Below are 25726 nucleotides of genomic sequence, written 5' to 3'. Positions count from 1 at the left end.
TTTAAGCCTCAACGGACTAGAATTTTAATTGTGGTCAATTATAGTGAGTGGTTAGCATGGAGTGATGATCACAGACAGCACTGGAGAGGGTCCGACGAGAGTAGGGACAGCCTAGACACAGGGAGAGAAAGGAAGGGACCTTCTCACTGCGTCCTTGGCAATGGGACAGGGCTGTGGTCTCTTTCCAGACACCTGAGACGCCGTGTGTTCACTCCAGCTGAAGGAGACTCCCCCTCCAGCCTGCTCCCCCAGTCACAGCCCAGCCAGCCACCATGCAAAGCCTACCATTTATTGAATGCTGTTACTTTCTGGGTACAAAGTCACTCGGGACATGGCCCTTGGTCCTCGCCCCTTGGAGTACTCAATCTCCTAGGGGAGATAAACATGACAGAACCGTCATCAGTGCCGCCACAGAGGCAGGTCCAGAGGACATGGGAGCAGGAGTGGGATCGTGACCCAGTTTCCGGTCATGGTGTTTTCCAGGGTAAGTGGGTGCCTGGCAGGCAGAAGGAGAGGGGCAGGGGCCCAGGCGCCGTGGCTCCCAGGCCACCCATGCTAGCCCTCTTCAGGGCTTATTCTTTTCAACAAGTCCTGTCTCTCCAGCTGGACTCCAAATTCCTCAAGGCCGTGGAGACTCTGCACGTGTTTGGACGTGACAGTGGGAAGGGGCAGAATTTGAGTGGTGCCAAGGAGAGTCCTTTGCCCCAGAGCTCCCTGCCCAAAACTCGGTCTGTGGCCACGCTTACACTCTACCCCAGTCCCTCACTCCCTTGTGGCTGTCAGGGGAAGTAAAGGCCCTCTGGGGTAGCACCTGCTAGAAACAGATGACTGGGGGTGGGGAACTGGAGAGGGAGGGGAAGGAGACAGGGAGAAAGGAAGAGATATGGGCGAGCAAAGATACGCTTGGACTTTTGTAATGTTCTTGCTACCCTTTTTCTTATATCCTCCACTCTTTTACACCTTAAAACACATGCATAGTAAAAACTCCTGAATAGACGCACCAAGAGGGTGGAAACTGTTTTTGAGGTAGGGATGTAAGGCAGTGTAATGGAAAAAGAGCTCGTCGAGTCCTGCTGTGTGGCCCTGAGCAAACCCAGAGCCCTCTCTGGCCTCCGTCTCTCCACTTGGTGGGTGTGGGGAGGGTCTGGTGTCTCCTTCTCGGTGGTCGCCGGTTTCCATGGCAAGATGCGAGGGAAGCCTGTCTCTGAGGTCGCAGGCTTGGGCCCCGTTTCCTCTGTGTCCGCTGGAGGTCTGCGGGTCTGCGAAGTCACGCGAAATAGCCCCAGAGGAAGACGTTGACGGCCAGCAGCAGGACGGCATTGACGTTGCAGACGCGTGTCCAGAGCGGTTCCTCGGCGATGCTGGTCAGCTCCCGCTGGCGCGCGGCCGTCTCCGCGGGGCTCAGCGCCCGCTCTGGGGGCCCGGCCAGCCCGCAGAACCAGTCCCACAGCAGCCGGCCCCAGCGCCTGCGCCGGGCTGAGGACCAGGAGCGGGGGGGGGGGGGGGGGGGGGGGCAGGCCAGGTGGAGGGAAATGACAAGGGGGTGGGGGGGAGGGAGAGCTGGTGAGACACGGAAGAAAGAGGGGCGGGTGGCTTGGGCCCCTCCTGCGAGCCAACAGGCCGGGCGCCCGGCTGGGACTGGGAGAGAGCTCTGGCTACAGCCCGTCTGGCTACAGTCCCGCCGTCCAGCAGAGCCTCCCAGTGCCGCAGGGTGGGGTACGGGGTGAGGATAACGGGGTCTATCCCCATTCAGAGCACGAGGACAGGCGGGGCAGGATCTGTCCCAGGAGGGCCGGAGAGATCTTCCCGCGCCAGGGCCGCTCCGGCTGGTCTGCCTGAGGTCTTGTGCAAACCCCCTCCGCGTCTCCCAGCGGCAGGCTCTTTTCCTTTCGGATAGGCCTGCCGCACCGCGCGCTTCTTCTCCGGTTGTTTTGAGCATCGAATGACAATGGACATTTGGTAGCGTTTTAAAAAGTGACTCGTGCTGGAGCAGCAGGGAGAGGCTCTGGAAACTGTAATGTTCTCACCGCACGTGAGACTGTGCCCATGCAGACCCCAGCACCAGGGCCGGGTTGCTTTGAGGTTAAAGGGTAGCAGAGTTCATTAAAAACTACGTTCGAAAAGAAGTAATAAAGTATTTTTAAGGGGTTTCCTTTTTGCATTAGCGGATAGCATATTAAAATAAAATATGAAAACCTTTTCACTGAGGTTGAACGGAACCCACATTACTGTCTTAATGACTTTGGCACTTGGTACTTGGTAAGTTCAATGTGACTACAGAGTGTCAGAGATACGAACACTCCGGATGCCATCTGGTCTGGCTCCCTCCTTGTACGGAGGAGGAGGAGGAGGAGGAGGAGGAGGAGGAGGAGGAGAAAGGCTCAGAGAAAGGAAGGGACTTGCTTAAGGTCATCCAGTGACAAGCTGCACTAAGCAGTGCCAGGCATGTGGCATTTCAATTCTACTAGCTTTTATCATTTTACAAGCCCCTCCAAGTACTCTCTTCTGATTCTCAGGCCCCCCCTTAGGGGCAGATGACACACAGGGAGTCACGTGCCGATTCTGAGGCCCAGAGCGCCTGTTACGAGGTGCTCAGCACATCTAAGTGTGTCCACAAGCTGGCTGTATACACTTCCTTCAGATCCACTCTGCTGTCCTTAACAATTTTTTCATCGTTCTTTTTCTAGGACACAAAATCACACTGCCATTTTGCTGTTTAACCTGAGGACAGCACAGATGAGCCTTCATGCCTGTGGGTCTTTTGTGAGGGGGAGTCCAGAGTTCGCCTTTATTTTATTTTATTTAAAAAAATTTTTTTAACGTTTATTGATTGTTGAGATAGAGAGAGACAGAGCATGAACAGGGGAGAGTCAGAGAGAGAGAGGGAGACACAGAATCTGAAACAGGCTCCAGGCTCTGAGCTGTCAGCACAGAGCCTGATGCGGGGCTTGAACCCACGGACCGCGAGATCATGACCTGAGCCGAAGTCGGCCGCTTAACCGACTGAGCCACCTAGGTGCCCCCAGAGTTCGCCTTTAATGGGAAGGAGCGGGAAGCTCCTCCTTAGCCTTTCTGGGGAGCCAGCCCCCAATAGGGAGCAGACATCTCTCTGCTTCTCCAGGGCTGGGCTCTGCCCTGTGGCATGGGGGCCAGCCGGGGGGAGGTGCGACCACCACATGAGTCTGCAGTGCTGGGGGTCAGCTGGGAGGGCACAGGCTGTGCCCTTCCTTCCCAGCTTCTTCCTCTTTGTTCTCTTGCTACCTGCCTCACCTAAAAGAGCCTGTGCCTCCTCTGTGCCATACATTTTACAGGGGCCAAGACTTGCTTCTTGCCATGACTGGGGGAGAAACAGTTTTGAGACCCCACCTGGTGCGTGGACCACGAAGCCTGAGAAAGAGGCCAGGGTTACATTTTGTAGAGCAAAACACACTGGAACTAATGGGGCACCTGATCGGACTTTGAGCTTCAGTGGCGCTTTCTGAAGTAAGCCCTTGTGGGTTTTGACCTTGCAAGTTTGTAAAGGATTACATTCTCCGTTACAGATAGCTTTTATCGTGGACCACTGGTTTTAATCGCCACAGTTTGGGCAAGAAGATGTGAGTCTTAGCTCTTGGTGGGGTCCTGGAACTTACGATGTCATTAGATCCAGGCATGTGGCTGTTTCTCTAGGAAGGGCCTTAAGCAAAGGTGAAGGGCCTCGAGAAAGGTGGGCACTTTCTCAGGTCTTGGGGGAGCACAGGCCCCCCCACCCCCGAGCCTGGGGAAGGCGAGGGACCTGAGCAGCACGGTGCCACCAGCCGTTCAGGTCCAGCAGCTGGCGCTTTGATGATCTTACCTAGGCTCTCAGCCTGAGTTATTGAAAGTTTGGATACCAGAGGCTTGGGAGGAACCCCCAAACCCAAAGGGACAAGGCCACTGCCGAAGGCACCCCAACTCCACCCAGGTGCTGGGGTTCCCTCTAACTGAGGCGGGAAGTAAATTTAGAACTTACATTTCATTAAATTATTAATTTCTGAGGGCAATAGAATTTGATTTGGGGCTTTTGCTTGCAAACTAATTTTTCTGACTGTAATTTTTCCTTAGGAATTTTATTATTTAGGAAATCTCTCCGATGTCATTATATCAGAATGTTTTAATGGCGTTATTTAATCACACTCTAGAAAAGCTATAGCTGCATTTTGTCTAAAACAGCTACATTATGTCTTATGCCAACTTTCCACTTTAGATACCGTGCAGCCTTGGAGTAAACCTAACTCAGGTACTGTTCTAACACCTTTGAGAGCCTCCAGGGGGCAAAATTGATATGGCCCATAGCAGCTCAAGGAGGATGCCCATAGGAATGGTGGTTGGTCTGGAGGGACCTGATGAAGATGGGGAGAACTGTATAGACCCACGGCTGCTCTAGTCCCGGGAGGGACAGCCATGCTTCTGTGCGACTAGAGGCAGAATTGCTAAGCTCTATGGGGAATAAATGAATAATATGGGTGGGGCACTGTTACTTTGACGTGCCTGGTGTTTCCTTCCATCTGGAGGGAACTCAGTGTAACACCCTTTGATTTTCTGACCTGAGGCTCATTCTCCGCAGGGGAGGTGAAGAGACGTCCCTGTTGGTAGGTTTGGGAAGCGCGAAGAGGGCATGCTTGGCTCTGTCTCTCCCTCCTCCCTCTCGGCATTGCAGTGCTCACAGGGGCAGGCGGCTGATGGGCTCCTCTGCCTCATGCTGGCCTTCAGTAGAAGGAAGCACACCTCCCCATGGATATAAAATGAATCTTTCCACCTGTCCTTTATCAGTAACAATAAATGGCAATATTTTGGCTCTCATCTGCCTTCTTGTTTGTCTTCTCAAATAGTTTAATAGCCATGTAGGAAGGGAAGGTGACTTTTTTGGCATCCCTCAGAGACCCCATCCCCTATGACTCCCAAATGTGGGTCTTTGGGGATCCATGACATGGCATCTGTCCCCATTGCTCCTCTGCGGTGTGTGCCCCCCAGCATATCCCCCAGCCTACCTCTGTGCTGGTCTTGGTCCTGGCTGGAGTTCTCTGTCTGTCCGCCTCCTGGAGGGCATGCCCCAGATGGCATCTCTGAGGTCCCTGGTGTGCCCTCCGGGGCCTCCTTCTCCAACTCAGAGTGGGGATGGCTCCGTGTCCACCACGTCAGGCGAGCAAGCTGGAGGGAAAGAAAACACCGCTTGAGTCGGTTACTTTTGAGGGGCAGTCTTACTGTGGGAAAAGACAACCCCCTTCAAGGAGGCCGGCAAAGCAGTGAGGAGCTCGAGGAACAGGCACAGGGCCGAGTCAGGAGGCCTTGCTCCAGCCGAATGCTGTCTTTGAAAATCTGCACCCCTGAGCACGTGTTCCAGGCTCCATGCTCGGAAACTGGGAGGAAAGAAGCCGGACAGGGAGGCAGGTGCCACATGGCAAAAGGCTTCCAAGATCAGGCTGTGGAGTTGATACTCGTAAACAGAAACTCGTAGGCAATGGAGAGTCACTGCAGACTTCAAAGGGAAGAGACTCTAAGTTGTGGAATTTAGAAAGATCTCTTGGAGGGGTGCCCGGGGGGCTCAGTTGGTCAAACATCTGACTTCATCTCAGGTCATGATCTCACAGTTCGTGAGTTCAAGCCCCGCATTTGGCTCTGTGCTGACAGTTCAGAGCCTGGTGCCTGCTCGGGATTCTGTGTCTCCCTGTCTCTCTGCCCCTCCCCCACTCGTGCTCTGTCTCTCAAAAATAAATAAACATAAAAAAAAAAGATCTCTCAGAGTGAATCAAAGGGATCCTGCCTGGAGGCTGCTGGAAAAGCAGAGCAAGACGTACAGAGCCTCTGGGATAGATGGAGGGGGCAGTCTTTGGGATGTTGAGGAGGAAGACCCACAGGCCTTGGTGACTGATTGAGCCGGGCGAGGAATCCGCAGACATGGCTCTCAGGTTCCTGTCGTGGACCATCAGATGGGTGGTGGGCGAGCTGGAGGACTCTGCCTAGAGACTGCCAGCAGAGCCCGCCTCCGCAGGGTGGAGGTGTCCAGGTGAGGAGCACCACACCTGTGTCCCGTGGACAGCCCTGGTGGCTTGACCTCTCCTCCCTTTCTGGAGGCTCGGCAGAACACACAGCAAGTCTTCTGGCTGATATCAGTTGGACCCAAACGTGACTGAGCTCTGGACGGCCTCCTTTCCAAAGAGCCTTTTTTCGTAGCCAGGCAGCTCTTCATATTGACCCAGGTATCCCCTGCCCCGCCCCAGATTCCTACAAATATGTACAGCGGTGCAGGGTGAGAGGCCATCTTCTGCGGCCCTTCCTGCCGGCGTCCAGCTAGGCCTCTGCGTGGTCGTGAGAGCCTGGGCTGCGTCTTCCCTTGTAAGTACATCTTCATAAATGTTACTTCAGACTTACACCATGTGTCATTGAGCAGTATGTGGGCGGTGTCACTGCATGGCACGGGAGGCAGTTGGATTTGGGGTTTGAATCTTTGGCTAGCGACAGAGAATTGAGTTTTGTCTTCATGTAGAGGGTGGTTGAATCCACGGACACAGATAAGATAACTCAGAGACAGTGTGGGGAGAAGGGTTATAGGCCATATTTGGGTTCCTAAGGAACCCTGACATTTAAGACCACAGAGAAGGCAGAAGAAGAGCAGAGGGTGGAAAGACAATACTGGAGAGGAATATGTCACGGAAGTGAACGGAAGAGAGCTCTTCAGGAGGCAGGGGGTGGTCAGCGGTGTCTGGTTCTCAGAGCTCACTGAGGATGAAGATGAGGATGTTACCAGTACTTTCTGCAACAAGAAGGTTATTGGGGTCTTGGTGAGAGCAGTTGCAGTGGGAAGGTGGGACACCAGACTGGATGAGACGTATACAAGAAGTGGAAAGTAAGGCCTGGGGGGGAGACCCCACTGCACGGTGTCCTGGTGAGGAGCAGGGCGGGGGGCAGGGGAGGCAGCCGTAATTAGGGAAGGGAGGGGATTTTCAAGTGTGAGACATCTCAGTGTGGGGCTGAGAGAGCAGACAATGGAGAAGAAGTTGAAGATTCAGGCAGTGAAGAGAGACCATTTCTGGAGTGAGCCACCAGAGAAATTGGTCTCTCTTGGCTCCTCGGTAGGAATTAATGGTACCAAGGGTATAAAGTCGTTTTGCAAACTCTAAAACACCATACAGGTCAGAGGTGTTATTCATAACTTCCACCCAATGTTTCAGGGACTAACTTCTGGCATGGGCTCTGTTATTTTTGGGCTGAATTGTGTCCCTCCTTCAAATTTATATGTTAAAGTCCTAACCCACAGGACTTCAGAATGTGACTATACATGGAGAGAAGGCCTTTAAAGAGGTAATTAAGGTTAAATGAAGACAATAGAGTGGCCCTAATCCAACATGACTGGTGTCCCTATAAGAAGGGGAGACTAGGGGGCGTGTCTGGGTGGCTCAGTTAACTGTCCCACTCTTGGTTTCAGCTCAGGTCATGATCTTGCAGTTTGTGAGTTCGAGCCCCACATAGGACTCTGTGCTGATGGTGGGGAGTCTGCTTGGGATTCTCTGTCTCTCCCTCTCTCTCTCTGCCCCACCCCTGCTTGTGCTCTCTCTCTCTTTCTCAAAATGATAAATAAACTTTAAAAACAAAAGAAGGGGAGATGAGGGCACAGACGGGCACAAGGAAAGAGAGGGTGAGGACAGAGAGGAGAAGGCAGGCATCCGCAAGCCAAGGACAAGGGGCCTCAGAGCAAACAGCCCTACAGACACCTTGACCTCAGACTTCTCACCTCCAGAACTGTGAGGACATACATTTCTGTTGTTTCACCCCCCAGATTGTGGTTTCGTGTCATGGCAGCCGGAGCCAATACTCTTTTGCTCTAATGAAGAAAGGTTTCAAAAGACACCTTCAAAGTCTGAAGACTGGCAAATCTGTGAGCATAGGAGTGGTGAGGGCTCGCTCTGGTGGACTCCCCTCATTTACCTGTGTCTCAACTGGCCAATGAATCCCTACTCTTTCTTCTAGGGCCAGCTCAAAGTGACCTTGTCAGGGAACCTGATGCAGCCCCCAGGGGTGACAGCCCCTCCTGTCCTCAGCCCCTCCCTTTGAGCTTGGTCCTTCTTCCCTCTCTTGTGGTAGAGTAACTGCATGTGCTGGTGCCTGTCCCCGACACTTGCTGGCAGGCCCCATTCATCTTGGTAACCCTAGCACAGAGCCCGGCACACAGTAGGTGCTCATTGAGTAAATTTCCCATTGAATGAATTACTTTTCACAAGGGAATTACTAACCCAATGAGCTCCTCCTCCCAAGGACTCTGTGTGGCTGCAGAGGAGACAACCCAATGGAGTAAAACTTGGTGGTAGAATTTCAGACACTGGGGGTAGGGAGAACATTTCGTGGGGCCCCAGGACAAGCACTCCACTTGCCTTCTCCTCAGGGATGGGGGTGGTACAGAGGCTGACAGTGACGATGACGATGGCAGTGAGCCCACAGAGCAGGAGTGCAAAGTAGAGGTAGTGGAAGTCCTTCAGCACGGCCGGCCTCCGGTCCACCTCCCCGCAGGCTGGGGCTGGGTATGAGAACTCCAGGATCATGCGCAGAAGCCCCACTGCCAGGCCAAACATGAGGCCCCAGAAGGCTCCCTGTGGAGAGAGGGCAGACACGGGCAGGGGTGAGGTCCAGCTGCAAGGCCCTAGGAAGCTACAAGCCACTGGGTTGTTAGGGTATTTGCAGGTCTGCCTTAGTGAGCTCCCCATTAATACTGAGGCTTTGTCTGAACTCAAAGACGGGCAGAGTGGTGCACTGGGAAGGGCACAGGCTCCAGAGTCAGACACACTAGGATTTGGATCCTGGCTCCATTCCAGAACGATCAAAGCAGTGACTCAACCTATTGGCTTGGAGTTTTTGTGTGTGCAATGATAAGAGAAATTGATAAATACTCTGTATAGATGCTTAGTATTCAACTAGAATGGAATTTGCTTTTGTAATAAGCAAGGAAAACCAGGATCCCCCATCCTGATTTTCTGTTATAATAAATTAAAAAATCAGAATAGAGCTCTTCCTGTTTTGCTTTTTAAAAAGAAAAGCCCCAGCACCTCCCCTGTCTTGTTTATAACACCAGTTGACCTAACCTATACCTGTTTCCCATATGTATTTTAAAAAATGAGATGCTGATCCCGATTTCAAGAATTCTGGGATGAGCAAAACACTCAGAATTCAACCAAGCCCTGCTGTGCGCCATGGTTATCAGCAGGGAGATTCGACCTCTGGAAACAGTAGACAGATTGCTGGGTACTCCCCCGGGAGAGGGGTTTCTGAGGTCTCCTTTGCAATGACTTTGAGCTGTCATGTGGCTCCTGCAGAGGCTGTCCATGACATCCCTTAGCCCCAGCGGAGTTGGGCCCCTCTTTTCTATCTGGGGTGGGGGAGGGGTTCCTGGGACTTCTAGCTCCTCCAGGCTGTCAGCTTTCAGCAGCTTCATGAACGGCGTGCCTGCAGGGTCCTCCCCAGGTCCGCACTTTGCTTCATTGCTGTTATGTTGTCTACATACAGAACCTTATGGTGTCAGAGAGGAAACAGACTCCAGAGGTCCTCCAGTCTGACTTGGGCTTTCACACACGCCATGCTACGTGTCTGGAACACTCTTCTCTTCCCCATCAATCCTTCGGCCTAGGCTCAGATGTCACTTCTGACCCCCTCCCAGGCATCCCATAAGTTAGGTGCCCCTGATCTCTACTCTCACAGCAGTTATTATATTTCATTATTATTTCTTATTGAATCACCTTTTCTCCCATCTGGCAGGGATGACTCCCATCCTTGTAAATCATTGCATCTGGGAGCCCCCATAATAGGATCGATGAATGTTTGTTGAGGGAATGAATGAATCAAGACCTGATGGGTGGGGAGATGGAAGCCTGAATGGGGCAGTGGGTATGTCTAATATGTCACAGAGAGACCCTGGATTAAGGACAGATCAGGTCTCCGGCCCCTCTGGTGTACTGGGAGAGACAGGTGTCCTGCTGCACTCACAGGCTCTGTGACCCTCTTGCAGAAGATGGCCAGCAGGAAGAGGGCAGTGATAGGCGGGGCCAGGTAGCTGGTGACGGACTGGATGTAGTCGAAGAGCTGCCCGCTGTTGGAGCTTTGGATGACGGGGATCCAGAGGATGCTGATGACAACCAGGAACACCACAAACAGTCTGCAGGGAGGACACAGGGCACCGTGAGGCGTGCTCAGGGTGGCTGGGCATGGGGTGGGGGGAAGGCGATGCAAAGGAACCAGGAAAGGGGAAGGGAGGGGATGCATGGGAACAAAATTAGAGAATGCTATGAGACCGGAAATGCCAAGGTTCTGGAAATGCAGACTGTTCAAATCCCAGAATATCAGAATTCCAGAATCCAAGGAACCCAGGAGTTTTGAGTTGGATGTCTTTAAAATCATAAAGCCCACCTGTTCTTCAGGAAGGAATCCACACCTTTCACAGCACCACCCACCTCAGTAAATGGCCTCTGGTCTTGGCTTGGGATGCCTTTCCTTCTCTTCTGCATTCAAACCCTGTGCAAGAGAACCCTCTTCTCCAGGATGGCTTTAACTTCAGGGACTTTTCCCTTCTTTGGGCTCCTCCAGATCTAACCCCTGCACCCTTACACTGGCATTTAGCTCATAACAGGTACTCCACCTTCTTCTCCTGACTCCCCTTCAAATGATCCTGGCTCAGGCTCAAGTTCCCTAATGCACTTCCTTCGGATTTTTTGTGAAAACAGTGAAAAACGTTTCTTGGATGGGCTGGGTGCAATAATGCATGTGGCCAGGAGATGGCGCCCAAACCACACTGATGGATGAAATAAATGGCAGTGAAACTGGGCTGTGAGGGAGCTCAAAGGACGCTTCTTTGGAAATGTCTCTGCACACCTGTCCTCTCCTCTCCCTTCCCTCACACATTTTCTCTCTCAGGCCCCACTAGAGCGGCAGCTACCACAGTCTACAGGGCGATCCTTAGATGCTCAGGTGCTGTGCACAGGGCTGGGGGCAGAGTGAGCAGGTGCTAGGGCTCCATTAGGCAGCAGTGGACTGAAGGCATCCTGGTGGAAGGAGCAGTGTGTGCAAAGGCAGGAGATGGAAGAGAGCAAGTTATCGAAACTCAAGTACCGCCTACCAAAAGGGAAGAATAAACATGGTAGTCCAGAAACCTGAGTCACAGAGCCTTAAATTAGGAAGCAAAGATTTCAGACAGTGCCCCTGTGTAAACCCTGTAACCTGTGTAAACACAGTAACCCTGTGTAAACTACAAGCCTAGGGAGGAAAAGAAAATAAGCCACCAAGTGATACTTTGAAAAGCATAAAATCAAAACCAACAAGAGAAAGTTCAAATACTTCAGCTTGGTGTGTAAGGCTCTGCATCCTTTGGAGACAGCCTTCCTAGGGTCATCTCCATGGAGGCAGGCCCCACGCCGCATCATGAGACCGCGAGCAGCCCTCAGGGCAGGGCAGGGCACGATGTCCCTGGGTGCCCAGCGCCAGGTGTGATGCAAGGGGGATGCACGGGGCGGGGGGGGGGGGGGTCTGATGGAGAAAATTAACAGGCTTTCTGTTATCCTGGAATATGGCCCAGAGCCGATCCTGAAGCTCCTGGGGGGCGAGCTACTTGCTAACTTCCTTCCACTCACACAGCTCACCTTTCCCTTCTTAAATGCCTTGTCAGCTTCTCTCACTCTGTCGCTCACTTGCAAGAGAAAGTTGAACACAGAGGGAAGAGATTTTTTTTTCCTCCTTACTCTGGAGGAGGAGCTTCCAGAGCCGGCGGGCGGGGGACTAACCTGAGGTCATGTAGGGATCTGACGCTAGAACCAGGTGCTGGGACTCCCCACCCGCAGAATCTCCCCAGGGCAGCCCAGGGCACGGAGGGGGGCGGGGGGGGGGGTGCCTGCAGGGAGGGGGAACTCCGGAAGGGGGCGCAGCGCACCTGCCCACCACCATCAGCTCCTGCTCTGTGGCCTTCTTCCGGAAGCGCTGCCACACGTCGATGGCAAACAAGGTGCTGCTGCTGTTGAAGATGGAGGTGAGTGAGCTCATGAGGGCGGCCAGGATCACGGCGATCATCAGGCCCCGCAGACCTGGGGAGAGGCGAGGTCTCCCGTGAAGGCCAGCTCCGCCGGGAGCCATGGAGGCTGCAGCGTCAGGCGGAGCCGGGAGTCTGGGGGTGGTGCTGGCCCTGCATGAGGTCCCCCTCCATGCAGATAAGGAGTCCAGGAAAACCAGAGGCCGTCTTCTGGATAAGCTCTGCCTTCGCCCCGCTCTGCCCTCTGCCCTGCTCTATGGCCTTGGGCGAGCCATCCCATCCACCCTGCCCAGTGCCAGCTCCCTTATCTGCATCCCTAAGAGCCGTGCGGTTAAGTGGTCCTTCAGGTTCTCTGCAGCTTTGACGTCTCAGTCTGGGCATCAGAGCCTGGAGACACTTGGTTAGTGGGCCCCTGATGGCGAGGAGGGTGACGGTTAATAATTGAGTGTTTTCAGTTTTTGTTCTTTTTCACCGACACTGAGGTGCCAGGTTAAGGCCCTCGCCTGGGACAGGTGGCCCTGGGAAGCCCTGGATTTGTTTCCTGGTTCTGCAAGTAACCAGGTGTGTGATCTTTGATCTAGTTCCTTCCTTTCTGGGCCTGTTCTGCCCCCTGTGGCAGGAGAGGGTGGATCCCGTTGCTATCTGAGGTCTCTATGACTCAAATTACCAAGATTCTGGAAACATGACTACTCATGTTTCCCTGGGGAGATGACTGTCCCTCAGCCCTGCCTCAGCCCTCTTTCCTCTCAGTCCAAATACTTAACCACCTCCTGGAGGTCTCCCCGAAAGACTCAAAATGTTCCAAACAAACCTAGGCCAGCAACTTCCAGCACCTTCTTCCAGGGCCTGTTGTTTCTTTCTTTGGTTAATAATATCCAATCTCCATACCAGACGCTCAGTTACCCTAGACCCCCCTCTTCTGCTCCCCTCCCACCCTACGTCCCTCAATCAGCCCCTCTGTGGAGGCCCCGTCCCACCAGCTCCACTATTTCTTTCATTCATTCCCTTTTTTCTTTTTCTTTTTGTTTTTTATGAGCCGGAGGTGCAGAAGAAGAGAGACAGAGAGAATCCCAAACAGGCTCCATGCTCAGCAAAGAGCCCAATGCGGGTTTTGATCTCACAACCAGGGGATCATGACCTAAGCCAAAACCAAGAGTGGGACACTTAACCGACTGAGCCGCCCGGGTGCCCCAATTCATTTCTTGTTCTACTGAAGGGAAGGGGTAGCCCACCTCAAGGACTTCCCTCTATAAACCTGGCTCTTTTCCTACGTCTCCACTCTCAATGTCATCGTAAACCCTGGACCTGGAGGCCTCCCTGGATCCCTCTTTCTCATCCCTCAAACATGATCAGTCATCAAATCCTGCCGCCTCTACCTCACAAATATCTTTTAAAACCCTTTCTGTCCATCTCTGAAACCACTGACCTGGTCCACACCACTATCACCCCTCACCCGGGCCACGGCAAACCCCTTGTTAACTGTCTCTCTGCCTCCCCTTAAGCTGAACCCTCTGTGCAGATGGTCCCCCTCACGTGCTCTGGCCTAAAACCCAGCGTAAAGGCTCTGCTCCACGGTGAGGCATGGCCACGGCCTCCTCTCCAAGGCTATCCATTCCTCCCACATGTGCGTCACACAGGTGACTCTACTTCGGTTCAGACTTCAGTTCAGACTTCATGCTCTCTCTCAGCGCAGGGCCTTTGCACACACAGCCCCTCCTCCCCCAAATGACATTTCCCACACCCGTCTGGCTTTGTCTGCCTAAGATGTTCCTCAGGATTCAGCTCCGTTTCCTCTCCTCCAGAAAACCTTCTCTGACATTCCCAGGTGGAGCCAGGTGCCTCCTTAGGGCTTCCTCGGTGCCGCTGTGTCCCCACCCTGGTGACATAGTATTGTACCCTCTGTGAGCCCGGGTGTCCTAGAGATGGCATGAAGCCTCAGAGTAGGGGCCTGCCTTTTATCCCTGCCTTTCCAGGATTAGAGCCAGAATGGGTGCCTTACAGATGTTTGTGAAAAGTGTCTCTGTGTGTGTGTGTGTATTGGGGAAGGAAGTGTGGAGGTGAAAGTTTTTTTATTCCCTCTTTGCATCCGTGTCCACGTTTAGTGCAATCCCTCCTGGGCACTGGGGATTGGAGGAGGCTGGGGCATGGAGTGAAGGGTGGTGTGGGGGAGACAGGACTCACCAACAGGCATGAGGGCTACGACCAGCTTGGGGTAGGCGATGTTGGAACACCCTACGCGGGCCCCGCAGATGCTTTGGCAGACGTCAGGGTCTACACAGCCCACCTCATCTATAGAAGAGTGATGGCCGTTAGGGGCGAGTCAACCTGTGTGTGCCTTCTTGGTTCGGCCCAATATTTGCTCTCCAACCCTACAGGGACGTGTTTACTGGTGACGCTGGCAGGAATCAGCATCTGTTGTAGAGGCCAGAGGGTCAAGGGGCAGGTAGATGTCTGGGTACTATGATTTAGCTGTCGCTGGTAAATTCCTTGACCACATACTACCCTGCAAAGCCTGGTAGACGCCTTTGCGTTTTAGGCCTTACATCTTGATAAAGGGCAAACATCCTCGGAAGGCACCAAGAATGCCTTCATTGTTCTTTCCCTTATGAAGGGAAAGTAGGATTTTAAAATGATATTCAGATACAAATTTCTTCTACTGAAATACTTATTGTATGTGCGGCCCACAAAGCCTAACGCACTTCCGATGTGTTCTTCATAGAACTAGCATGTGACCCCTCCCCCCAGTGCAACATTGCCCAGCTCTTACCTGGGTACAGGGCCCGGCTGATCATGCCAGGCATGACGATGAAGAACATGGGCAGGATCTTCAGGTAGCCCCCCAGCACCGAGCCTCCCTTAGCGTGGGACAGATTCTTGGCAGACAGAGACCTCTGCACAATGACCTGAAAAGGGAGCAGTGGAGGCGTGCCACTTAGGTCAGGTGGGGCTCAGCTCAGCCATAGGTGAGCCCTGAGGTAGTCCCGGAATGAGTCCCAACAGTCTGTGCACCTAGATGCGTGGTTTTCCCACAGGGAGCCACCCCAGTGTGTGATGGTCCGGGCCAAGCTTGTCTGGGGCATCACCTGGTCCGTGCACCAGCACCAGGTGGCCAGCACCGTGAGCCCAAAAATGAGGCCTGGCCAAGGAATGTCCCCGCTCACAGGGTCCCGGAGCATGTGGAAGGCATCAGATCGGGGGAGATGGCAGGTGGTATTGGGGACTGTGGCATTAGGGATGGCCTGTCTGTACCGTTGCTCCAGGCCTGGGTACCAGCCCACCTCCTGAAAGCCTATGGAGAGAGACCACAGTGAGTAACACAGCTCCAAGACCCCAGTGGACCTGTCACATGCCCCCACCCCACCTCCCAGTCCCATGTGGAGCCCTGGGGCTTGGAACTGGTATGCAACTTGGGAATGAGGGAGGGATGTGGGGTGTATTGAGATGTTCGCTCTTTGGCAGTCCCACCCTGGAAATGGGGGTAGGGAGGTGGGGAACATGACCCAGTCACAGCATGGAGGTGAAAGCCCAAGACAAATCGGAGAGCAATTTTGATGTGATGGTGGGTATATTCAGGTCTCTACCTTACCTAGAAACATGAGGACCAGGGCGCCCCCCACCATGATCACCGTCTGCAGAGCATCTGTGTAGATCACGGCCGTGAGACCCCCTGGGGACCCAAGGAGAGGGCTCATCAGTCAGCACCAACAAGGGGTTCCTCTCTGGCTGCCCGCCCTGTGCTTGGCCACACTGGGGAGACCAGACAAGACATGGAGTCCTCTTAGCAGGTCGATTCTAGCCACCTGCCTTCCCCCCACAGGCTGGTGCCAGCCACTGGCCCTCAAATCTAGCTCTTTCTCTCCCCAGTGGCCCTTGGGTACCGCAGCTGCACCTCCCTCCTTTGTTCTTGTTGTTTTTAATACCCCAAGACTATTCCTCTGCTGGGCTGATAGTTCTACCAGGAATACTCCCTCCCTCCCCACCAAACACCATTTAAATTCCCTATATTTGCAAACTGACTTAGCCACAAGCCAGGAACCCAGGTGCCCAGGCCTATGGGAGGTGCTCTGGAGGAGACAGAGGAAGGCAGGCTGGTGGCTTTGTCTGGAGCAGTCCACAGCCACACTACTCCTGGTGACAGTCCCCTAGTCACGCTCCTGCTCACTGTAGCATCCCTAGGTGACCCCCCTCCACCTCTCCCTGTCTCTCTGTCTCTGCTCCAGGCACCTGCACCCCAACACGACCCGCCCTTGGCCTTACCTGCAATGGTGTAGACAGCTGTCACCACCAGAAGCATCACCGTGGAGAGGTATAGGTTCCAGCCCAAGGCTATCTGGATGAACAGGGCTCCAGAGAAGATGTCAGTCTGCAGAGAGCCGGGACCCAGGAGTCCAGGTCACCTGAGGCCCTCGCTGTGGCCACCAGGGTATGATGCCTCCTGCTCAGCCATACCAAGTGCTGTCAGCCCTCATCACATAATGAGGCTGAGCCTAAAGTGCCATGCTGAGGAGAATGGGCTTGGCCTCAGGGATTCTGAGGAGCCGTGGAGATTTTCAGGCAGAGGAGCACCGCATAAAACTTTGAAACCGAGAGCAATGAGGTCTGGTGGCACTGATGGGATAGTCTGTGGGCCGTGATGGCAGGGGGGAAGGAATGAAGGGAAGACAGAGGAGAGGAAGTGGGGAGCAGGGGTTGGAGAAGAGAGAGCAGGCACCCAGAGGCCCTCTTTTCCCTAGCAGAGCAGAGGCCCGCCCAGCTGCCAGGGGGCCCACGCTGACCAGACGGGTAGGAGCCCCAGGACAGATGACCGCACTTCTGGAGGCTCTACATGTTTGGGTTTATTAGAGGACCCGGCTGACCAGACAACATGCTGACTTAGGCTTGTTTTCCAGCATTGGTGGACAAGTGGCTGTACCATTTTTCCCATCTCTCGACCTGGCAGCTCGTGGACTCAGTCCCCTTCAGTGCCTGCTTGCTGATCCCATTGCATGGCTGTTTCATGAACCCATCCCAGGGCTACAACAGGACGGAGTGCCAGGACGCCTGGACCAGGTCACAGGACCCAAACTTTAGTTCAGTCCCACAGCTCTATTCTGTGTGGACATGGGCGAACCATCTGCCCTAGGTTTGTTTTCGGAGTGTAGGTCAGAGGAGGAGGAATAAGGATCTTTTGAACAGTGACATGTAGGCAACAAATTCATGGTGCTTAATGGAGGATCAGTTAATGGAGAGAGAAATGAATGAATGCACTCTAGATTAGGAATTATTTAAATAGACGCACTGTCATTTACTTAACAGGTACTTCTCATTCATCTGTGATCGCTCCACTGCTGAGGGAGAGCGTGCATTGAAGGTACGTGGATTCATGCTTCCTCCCTTCCTCCCTTCTTTCTATCTATCTATCTATCTATCTATCAATTATCTATCTATCTATCTACCTATCTATCATCTATCTATCATCCATCCATCCATCCATCCCTACATCCAGCAACAAGCCATGACTCAAGCTCAGCATTTTCAGGGAGACAAGATGGCCACATTGCGGTGGGTACTCACTGAAATCTTGGTGAAGATGTAGAGGATGAGAGACAGGACAGACATGTACACCTGGATCCTCTGGCCCCCGAATCGCTTCTTCAGGTACTGTGGCATTGTGACCACACCAGCAGCAATGTACACGGGGACAAAGATCCAGCCCAGGGCCAGAAGGAGCCAGGTTGCCTGGGAGAGTGGGGAGAACAAGAACAAGAGACATCTACCCGTGTCCTAGATGCACATGGAAGGACAGCCTCCTGTGCACGTCACGCTGTGAGGGAGCACCGAACTGGGAGGCAAGGGACCTGGGACCTGATTTTAGTGCTGTGCGACCTCTGATGAGTCCCTCTGCCTTTTCCAGGTCCTGGTTTCCTCATCTGTGAAATGGGTTCTCGATTTACCATACAGCCTCTCCAAGCACCTCCGAGGTTCCTCTCAGCACTAAAGCCAGGGGTGGGGTGGGGTGTGGGGTGTGGGGCGTTCAGACCGTCGTTATCTCTGAGAAGCCTCCAGACCAGCTTCCTTACATTCCATTCGAAGCCCCCAACAGCAAGGCCTCCGGCAGCTCCTGTCCCAGCCAGGCCGATGAACAAGCCACTGCCCACATTGCTGGACATCAGAGAGGCTCCAATCTGCAAGGCACAAGTGGGGTCAAAGGTTGGGGTCAATTTTAATCCAAATCAATCTACAGCCAGGACCGTGAGCTTCAGGAGCTGTGAATAGAGCAGGGCCTGGGTCAGGAAATCAGAGGGAGGAGAGGAAGGGAAGGAGCAAAGGGGAGAAGGGAGGGAGCTGACGTTTATTGGATACCTACTGTATGTGGGCACGGTGTGAGGCATTTCATAGGCACTAATGCACTTAATCTTCATAAACATTTCAAGGGATAGGTTTAATCTTTTCAATTTACAGAGGAATGAAATAATGTGAGGAAAAATGAAGCCGCTGGCTCCAGGTCACCCAGTGAGTGAGTGGCCAAGTGGGAAAGAAGGGAAGCCATGGGAAACAGCATCCATGCAGGGAGGACAAGGCCCTGCGCTGGGACCACCCATCTAGGGGCCTCCAGAGGCAAGGATGCTGAGGGGAGGAGGGGAGGTCCCCATGAGCGGGACTGAGGGAGGCCCTCTGCCACCCAGTGCCTCCAGCACCAGGCCAGGCAGAGGGAGGAGCTGAGGGGCTGAGCACAGGCTGGGCCAGCCTCGGAGTTGAGATCATTTTTCCCCAGGAGACAGCAATAGACACAATAATATAACTCTGAGGCAATAGACACAATCTGATGCAATAGACATAATAAGGACGACATCATAGCAGTTAGTACATACACAGAATTGCCAAGTGCCAGGCACTGGTCTAAATATGTTAACTTGGGGCACCTGGGTGGCTCAGTCGGTTAAGTATCTGACTCTTGGTTTGGGCTCAGGTCATGATCTCACAGTTCATGAGCTCAAGCCCTGCTCTGGGCTCTGGCTGACTGTGTGAAGCCTTCTTGGGATTCTCTCTCCCTCTCTTTGCCCCTCTTCTGCTCTCTCTCTCTCTTTCTCTCAACATCTATATATATACACACACACAAACTCAACCCTCACCACAGCCCTATGTGGTAGGTCCTATTATTATCCCCATTTTACTGAGGAGGAAACCAAGGCACAGATAAATGACTTGCCCAAGTTCCAGAACTAGTAAACAACAGAACTTTTGAACCCTGGCTGTCTCGCTCCAGTAATTAGTGCATGATTGTTGCTGGGCACCTAATAAGCACTCATTAGTGTTATCTCTTATTATTTGATGGGATCCTTCACTGGACGGGAAAGGGGCAGAGGGAGGGGCTCCGGGGCCTGGGCAGAGGCAGGACAGAGGTGAAGAGCTGTGCTCCAGCCTTGCGCCCTGTGTGACTTTAACAAAATCACTCCCTCTTGCAAGTCTTCAGATTCCTCACCTGTAAAATGTAGGGACTCACCTGCTCCCACTCACTGACTGTTCTAGCGGTGCTGGGCGATAGAAAGTGAGAAAGAAGGAAAGGTACTGAGACATTCAGAAAACAGCTGAGCAGCACGAGGGCACAAAGATTCTCATGCTGAAGCCACTCCGTGCTGCCGCACACACATGCACACACACACACATGCACACACACTCAGGTGGTCCTGGGGACGCTGGCAGGGCTGGTGGGGAGCGCCTGGCCAGAGCATGGAACACTGGGTCTGCTCCCTCACTGGGAGCAGCGAGGTGCCTCGGCCCCACTCAGCCCAGGGCTCCCAGCTCATGACTGGAGGAGTCATCAGTCAACAAGGTTGGCAGGGGGACCAGACGGGCCCGTCGGGGACAAGGATGCTGTTACTCCTTCTGCTCTTGGTTTCCCAGCCACACACTCTGCTCAGGCCACAGAGAGGGGAGTGAGGCACTTCTCAGGACTGACCTGGTAGGGAAGGGTGCAAAGCAATGGGACCTGCGTAACAGATGCCCAGACACACAGACACACGGGCTCGTGTCACAAACAGGACCAAGCAGAGCAGGTTGTGCGTCCAGGAGCAGGCAGAAGCCCTGCCCCACTGAGGCTCGTGGGAGGCAGGGCTTGTCTCTACACCCTGCTCGTCTGGAGGACACCCTCCTCCTGCTCGGAGGCCTCAGGTTTCCTCACACTTACAGTGAGACACAGTTTCACACGGAGCAGGGAGATGTCCTCTCTGCAGGACTGGACGGGCACCCGGCCGCCCCTAGCCACTCTCCTGGATGGACCAGAGAGGCCCTCTGTCCTGCTTCTTGTCCCTCTTACAGACTCATCTCCAGGGCTGTGATGGGGGTGGGGGAGGGTGAGTACCAACTGAACAGAGTGCCCTTCCGTCTGTTGAGGTGATGGCTGGCAGGGACCAGTCACTCTCCCTGTGAGCTTCCAGCCCCTCGCCCCTCACACTCCTGGGGGTTCGTGCTAGAGGCATGAGAGCTCCTTGCCCCTGCCTCCTCCTGTCCCAGATACTCGAACCTTCCAGAGAGCTCTGTCAATGTCCAGGGTCCCCTCTACTCTTCAATGAGTCTGTCACCAGTGCAGGCAAGAAGAGTGGTGAGAACCAAGACAGGCTGTAGGGACGGCTGGTGGCGTGTGAGAGCATGCACTGGTGTGCCACGCGTGTGAGCTGTGCGTGCCCAGGCGTGCACACAGCCTCAGCTACCGGGGGGGCTGACAACTCCATCCTGCCTTTTCCAGGCAGGGCTCACCTCCCTCCATCGTGTTGCAGGAATAGGAAGTTAGTTTTGAGGAGCGAGAGAAACAAGTGAGGTGGCCTGAGGGGGGAGATGGGGCTCACAAAGGTGTCGGGATCGATTCCCTGAGGATGCTGGGGATTGGACCTCTGTGACCCCCCCCTCACTTCACTCCTCTACAGTACTAAGCAGATGTGTCTGCTTCCCATGAAAGTCTTTGCTAATCCCACCTCCCCTGAGGCCAGAGGCTTCCTGCACGTGCTCACAGCCCCTCTGTGTCCCCCAGCTCAGCATTCATCCTGTTTTCTGTGTCTGTCTGCCCAGCTAATCTGAGCTTCTCCAGGATGGGAACATTCTAGATTATTTCTGTAGGTGCAGTGTCCAGCCTAGGGTATGCACTTAAGAGGCGCTTATCCGGGGGGGGGGGGAGGGGTGCATTAATTAGCAAGGTCTCTCGGGTTATAGGGTGACTTTGGGCCACAGAGAAGGAGCCCAGAGCCAGGAAACTTATCTGGAGGGCTGCTGCCTTGGTCCAGACAAGAGAAGACAAGACGAGGATCCAATGGTGGGAGGAGACACGGGGGAAGATCAACTCACCGGCCACCAGGTCATGGACCTCCCCGCCAGGAAATAGCCGCCGATGGTCCCTCGGCTTGCGCGAATGGACGACTGGAAAGGAAGGGGAGAGAGATGAAGGTTTCCTGAGCTCCTCCACCTCTGCCCCACCTCAGCTCCCCATTCCTGGGTGCAGGCACTGGGGTGACACAGAGCAGAACTGAGAGCGGCAGTTTCACAGGTTTTATTCTACGTGCCTATGAGAGGGTCACAGCCTCTGTCTGGGCCTCACCGTTCATCCCCTGGGCTGGTGCAGAGAGCAAAAGGGCCGACAGAGATTAAAGCCTTCATGAACAGTGCCTGACAAGTGTGCAAGATTATGGCTATTGTCCCCTGAGCCCTCCCTCTGTCCACACTTGTGCCAGGAAGTGATTTGTATCTGATTGAGAGGCTTGCATGGAGGCGCCCTCTCCCTCCTTTCTGCAGGACTCCCACACACTGGGGACAGGGGTACAGAGAGCCCAGGAGCCCCCGGCAGAGGTAGGGCTCTGTTTGGGGGGCTTCTCTTGCCCTGGCCTGAAGTCAGACCATGCTGGGTAAGCCTGTGCAGGACCCACACAGACCCCTGCCCTGAACTGGTGGGTGGTGGTTTGCAGCCTGTGGGGGGGGAGGACTGCTCTGAACAACAAAAGGAGAGTGGACATGAAGGAACTTCCTCTAGGGACTAGGGGCTGGCAGCAGGGCAGTGGGCAGGGAAGCGGAAACTGGAAGACTTTATTAAGATGCCAAAGTCAACAGGTCTCTGATTAGGTCTAGAGGTGGGAGAAATACCTGAAGGAGAGGAAGGAAAAAGAGAAATGTGAAAGGAGCCTCTTTGCCCCCAAGGAAAAGTATGCAGTCACTGGGGAGTGATGGGGAGGAGAGAGGCTGGTGCTTGTTAAGCCTTTGCTGGAACTTTCCTTGTCACCTCTGGTCTTTGGGCAGGGCCGCATGAGCAGATGGAATCATCTCACAAGTAAGGAAACTGAGGGCTGAAGACAGGGAACAGCTCGTCCCAAATCACTGAGGACTGGTTCTTTTCCTCCCAGGAGCCAACAATCAGCTGCTTGCCCATTTCTCCTTCACACCAGCTTGGGAGGCAGGGGCTGTTCACCCTGCTTTGCAGATAAGGAAACTGAGGCCCAGAGAATGTTCCCGAGCTTGCCACAGTACCAGCTGGGACTGGAACCATTGTCCCCTGCCTCCGGAATGCGGCCGCGGCCGTGATAATAGCCACGTGTATTGTTGCCAGCCGAGTGCCAGCCTCTGCCGGATGCTTAAATGTGTCCTTTTGCTCAATGGTCATGACCACTCTACAGCATAGGCTTTATTATTCTCACTGCCTGGACGAGAAGACTGAGGCTCACAGATCGTTCGCATGTGCCCAGGGCCCTGTGGCTCTAACAGTCATAGCTGGGATCTGAACTCAGGGCTCCCTGACCTCTCAGAGCCTGGCCCCTTTTCCCGGCACCGAGGCTCAGGTGAACAATGGAGAACAGAAGGACCTTTGGACTCACCTGGCTCCCTTCCCATGAGCATTTGAACCCCAGCTCCGTTAGAAAGCCCTACTCCTTGCCAAGACACCCAGTAGTGGAGGGTGGATAGGCCGCGAGTAGAGCGTCCCCAGAGCTGGCGATGGTGGCATGGGGAGGAGGGCAGGAGTGGGGCTCGGGCTGCCAGGTATGGGTGAGGCCAAAGGCAGCAGATGCATAGAGACAGGGAGCTGGGAGATGGGGGTCCCAGCCTGGACTGCCTCAGCTTGCTGTGTGCCCTCAGGCAAGTCACATTCCTCTCTGGGCCTCAGTCTGCCCATCTATAAAGAAGGGGTTGGAGAGAATGACTCCTAAAGACCTCTCCATCTCAGCCTGTGCTTTCCTGATCCCCTTCCCCCCGCCCACCTTGCCCCCAGCTCCACGACCAGCCAGAGGTGAGAACCTGTGCCTGCCTCCCCCACCAGGCCCCAAACCTACTCACCCAGATCCCCACGCCAATGACAAAGACAAAGTAGACGACCAGGACCCCTATGTCATAGGCATGCAGGCTGACTCCGGAGCCCAGCACTGAGCGTGGAGCTGTCACTGTCCTGACCCCACTTCCTGAAGTTCCAGGCCCCATCGCTGCCAGCACCACACTCCTCTGTTAGAGTCGCTCACCACTCCGCTGGACTTTGAGGCGCTCCTGGCTTCGTTCCTTTCCTGTAATGATTAAACAGCCCCAAGGGCCATTAGCTGCTGAGAAAGCTCTGAGCCCCACTGGCATGGAAAGTCCTGGTCCCCTTTTCTCCAAGCTGCCACCCCATCCTCTGCAGGACTCTCTCGCTTTCCCTGCCCCCAGTACACACACACACACACACACACACACACACATACACACACACACACACGTGCACACACTCATGCACACCGTGTATACTCCCACCCCTGAGAGGAGCAGGAGGAGGAAAGGAGAGTTGTAGAATTCAGCAGCTGGGAGGGACTTCAGAAGTTGAGATATTTAAGCTCTGGCTTATGTGGAGGGGAAACTGAGGCCCAGGGAGGGAAGGGTCATACGGGCAAGAAAGGTGGAGCTGGGCCTGGAGTCCAGGTTTCTTAGGAGTGAGTTCAATGCAATTTTCCTTGCTCCCGGTGGGAGGGGGACAAGGGAGGAGAAGGGGAAGGGGTCTGCTGCTACCTGGGCAAAGCCTCCATCGTCAAGTGCTCCCACCTCCAATCCCCGACCCCCAGGTGTCATTTTGCCTTTTTTTTTTTTACAGTATAGGAAACTGAGTCCCGAGAAGAGACATGTTTATTCCAAGCCACAAAGTGGGGCAGGAATTCACACTCCTGCCCTGTGCTGTGACAGATGAGTGATCCTGGGAAGGACACGGAGCACGCCGGATCCAGGGAAGACCAGCTGCCCCAGGGCCCAGGCAGACTGCTAGTCCCAGCAGCCCAGCCCACTGAGCTGCAGAGTGACCATGGACAGGTCACTAAGTGACTCCAGACCTGGGGTCCCGTCAGCGTGGCCTATACCCTGCCCACCTCGCAGGGCCAGTGAGTGCCGGTCCTCCTATCCTCCCCTCTGGAAGTTACCCTTAGGGTTCCACTGCCCACACGCCCTGTCCCCCAGCCCCATCCTCACAGACGCCCGATGCCAAGCCCTCACCCTGCACATTTTACCTAACCTAAACCAGCAGGCTGGGCCCATAGCAGCCATCCCTCTGATGCATCTGAGACCCATCTGTTAGCCAGCCAGACATCTTAGCAGCCCAGAGCCAAGAGAGTGCCAGGAAGGAAGTGAGAGAGGTTTTGAAACCTTCAGAATAGACGCTGTGAAGCTTATACATGAAGGCCACCCGCTGACGCATCGGTGAGCCCCAGATCCCCCACTCAGGGCCTGTCTTGTTTTGCTTCGCCTAGAGTGTTATTTTGTGCTGCAGCTCACAGCAAATTAAAAACAACAACTTAACAGTGGGAGAGAGACTGCCAGAGGCGTGCAGGGCATTGCAGGGCCATGGGGGGCAGAGGGGGATGGCCACTGATGGGCGCACAGCACATGGGCGTCCTGATAACCAGGGAAAGTGGAAAGGATGACGTAAGAGAGGCCAAATTAGAGCGAACAACCTAGGAATCAGGCTCCATCAATTCTCAGCCGAGGCCATTCCTGAACGGCAGCTGAGGATTCATATGCAAAGCAATGACCCAGAGTCACTGAGGAAAGATCGCAGCGTGCCCATTATGGATTTTCTACTTAGCATGGATTATGAAATCCAGACAGGAAGAGTTTCATCCAAAGTGGTTTGACATTTGAGGCAGGTGCTGGCAGGCCAGGAGGAGGCCCCACTTATGCAGGAAATCCTCTCGGAGAACCCCCAAGACGGAGGATGTGGTGGTGTTGTGGTTCTTACAGTAAGTGCGCACCTGTTCCACACCTGGCTCTGGGGGCCCCCGGGAGGCCGACCAGCGTGCCGCCAGGCTGGCCGGAAAACAGCCGGGCACACGGGACAGGCGCCTTCAGCGCAAGGCACGTCGAGATTCACCCCCCTCCCTCTGAGCTGCAGAGTTCCGGGAAGGAACGACCGAGTCCAGTTGGGGAGGCGGGGCGGGCTCTCCAGGGAAGCGCAGCAGAAGCGTAGCAGGCCGAGAGGGTGGAGAGAAACCAAGCAAGCTGGCCTGGCAGCCAACCCTGGCAGGGTGGGAGCTGCAGGGACAGTGTTTACATGAAGATACAAGTGTTGAATAACAGCGTGGGACAGTGCAGTTTCTGAGGAGTATCTGAACCGAGGCCGCGTTTTCAGAGTTACAGCAGCGGCAGGAACTGTGTGGCCGAGTTTCAGTTGGGGGGCGACAGAAGAACTACATCCCCCTGGACCAGCTGTTTAGGTCAATTGCTTCACAAGGTTGCTTTTAGGGT

The 25726-nt window shown here is 54.3% G+C and overlaps 1 protein-coding gene and 1 long non-coding RNA gene across 4 annotated transcripts; one reads left to right on the top strand and one right to left on the bottom strand.

Moving 5' to 3' along the window:
- Nucleotides 1-23511, bottom strand: SLC5A9 (solute carrier family 5 member 9). 3 transcript variants are annotated; one of them, XM_030326882.1, is made up of 14 exons: nucleotides 23309-23511; nucleotides 21338-21409; nucleotides 18079-18183; nucleotides 17573-17737; nucleotides 16277-16382; nucleotides 15606-15686; nucleotides 15103-15308; nucleotides 14787-14922; nucleotides 14201-14308; nucleotides 11924-12074; nucleotides 9991-10159; nucleotides 8388-8603; nucleotides 5010-5169; nucleotides 1-1476 (listed from the first exon to the last, which is right to left on the bottom strand). In XM_030326882.1, the coding sequence occupies exons 1-14, from the start codon at nucleotides 23447-23449 to the stop codon at nucleotides 1268-1270; spliced, it is 2025 nt and encodes a 674-aa protein (XP_030182742.1). In that variant the 5' UTR covers nucleotides 23450-23511; the 3' UTR covers nucleotides 1-1267. The 3 variants fall into 3 exon arrangements, with proteins under 3 accessions (XP_030182742.1, XP_030182744.1, XP_030182745.1); XM_030326884.1 differs by lacking the exon at nucleotides 14201-14308; XM_030326885.1 differs by lacking the exons at nucleotides 18079-18183; nucleotides 21338-21409; nucleotides 23309-23511 and adding an exon at nucleotides 17864-18062.
- Nucleotides 16303-24781, top strand: LOC116738256. The gene is made up of 2 exons (XR_004343968.1): nucleotides 16303-17369; nucleotides 24087-24781. It is a non-coding gene; the product is annotated as an uncharacterized LOC116738256 (long non-coding RNA).
- Nucleotides 24782-25726: the final 945 nt, after the last annotated feature.

This window comes from Lynx canadensis, chromosome C1 (genome assembly GCF_007474595.2).
Source record: "Lynx canadensis isolate LIC74 chromosome C1, mLynCan4.pri.v2, whole genome shotgun sequence".
Lineage (NCBI taxonomy): Eukaryota > Metazoa > Chordata > Mammalia > Carnivora > Felidae > Lynx > Lynx canadensis.
Note: the sequence above shows the minus strand (reverse complement) of the source record. Positions and strands in the feature narration are given on the sequence as shown.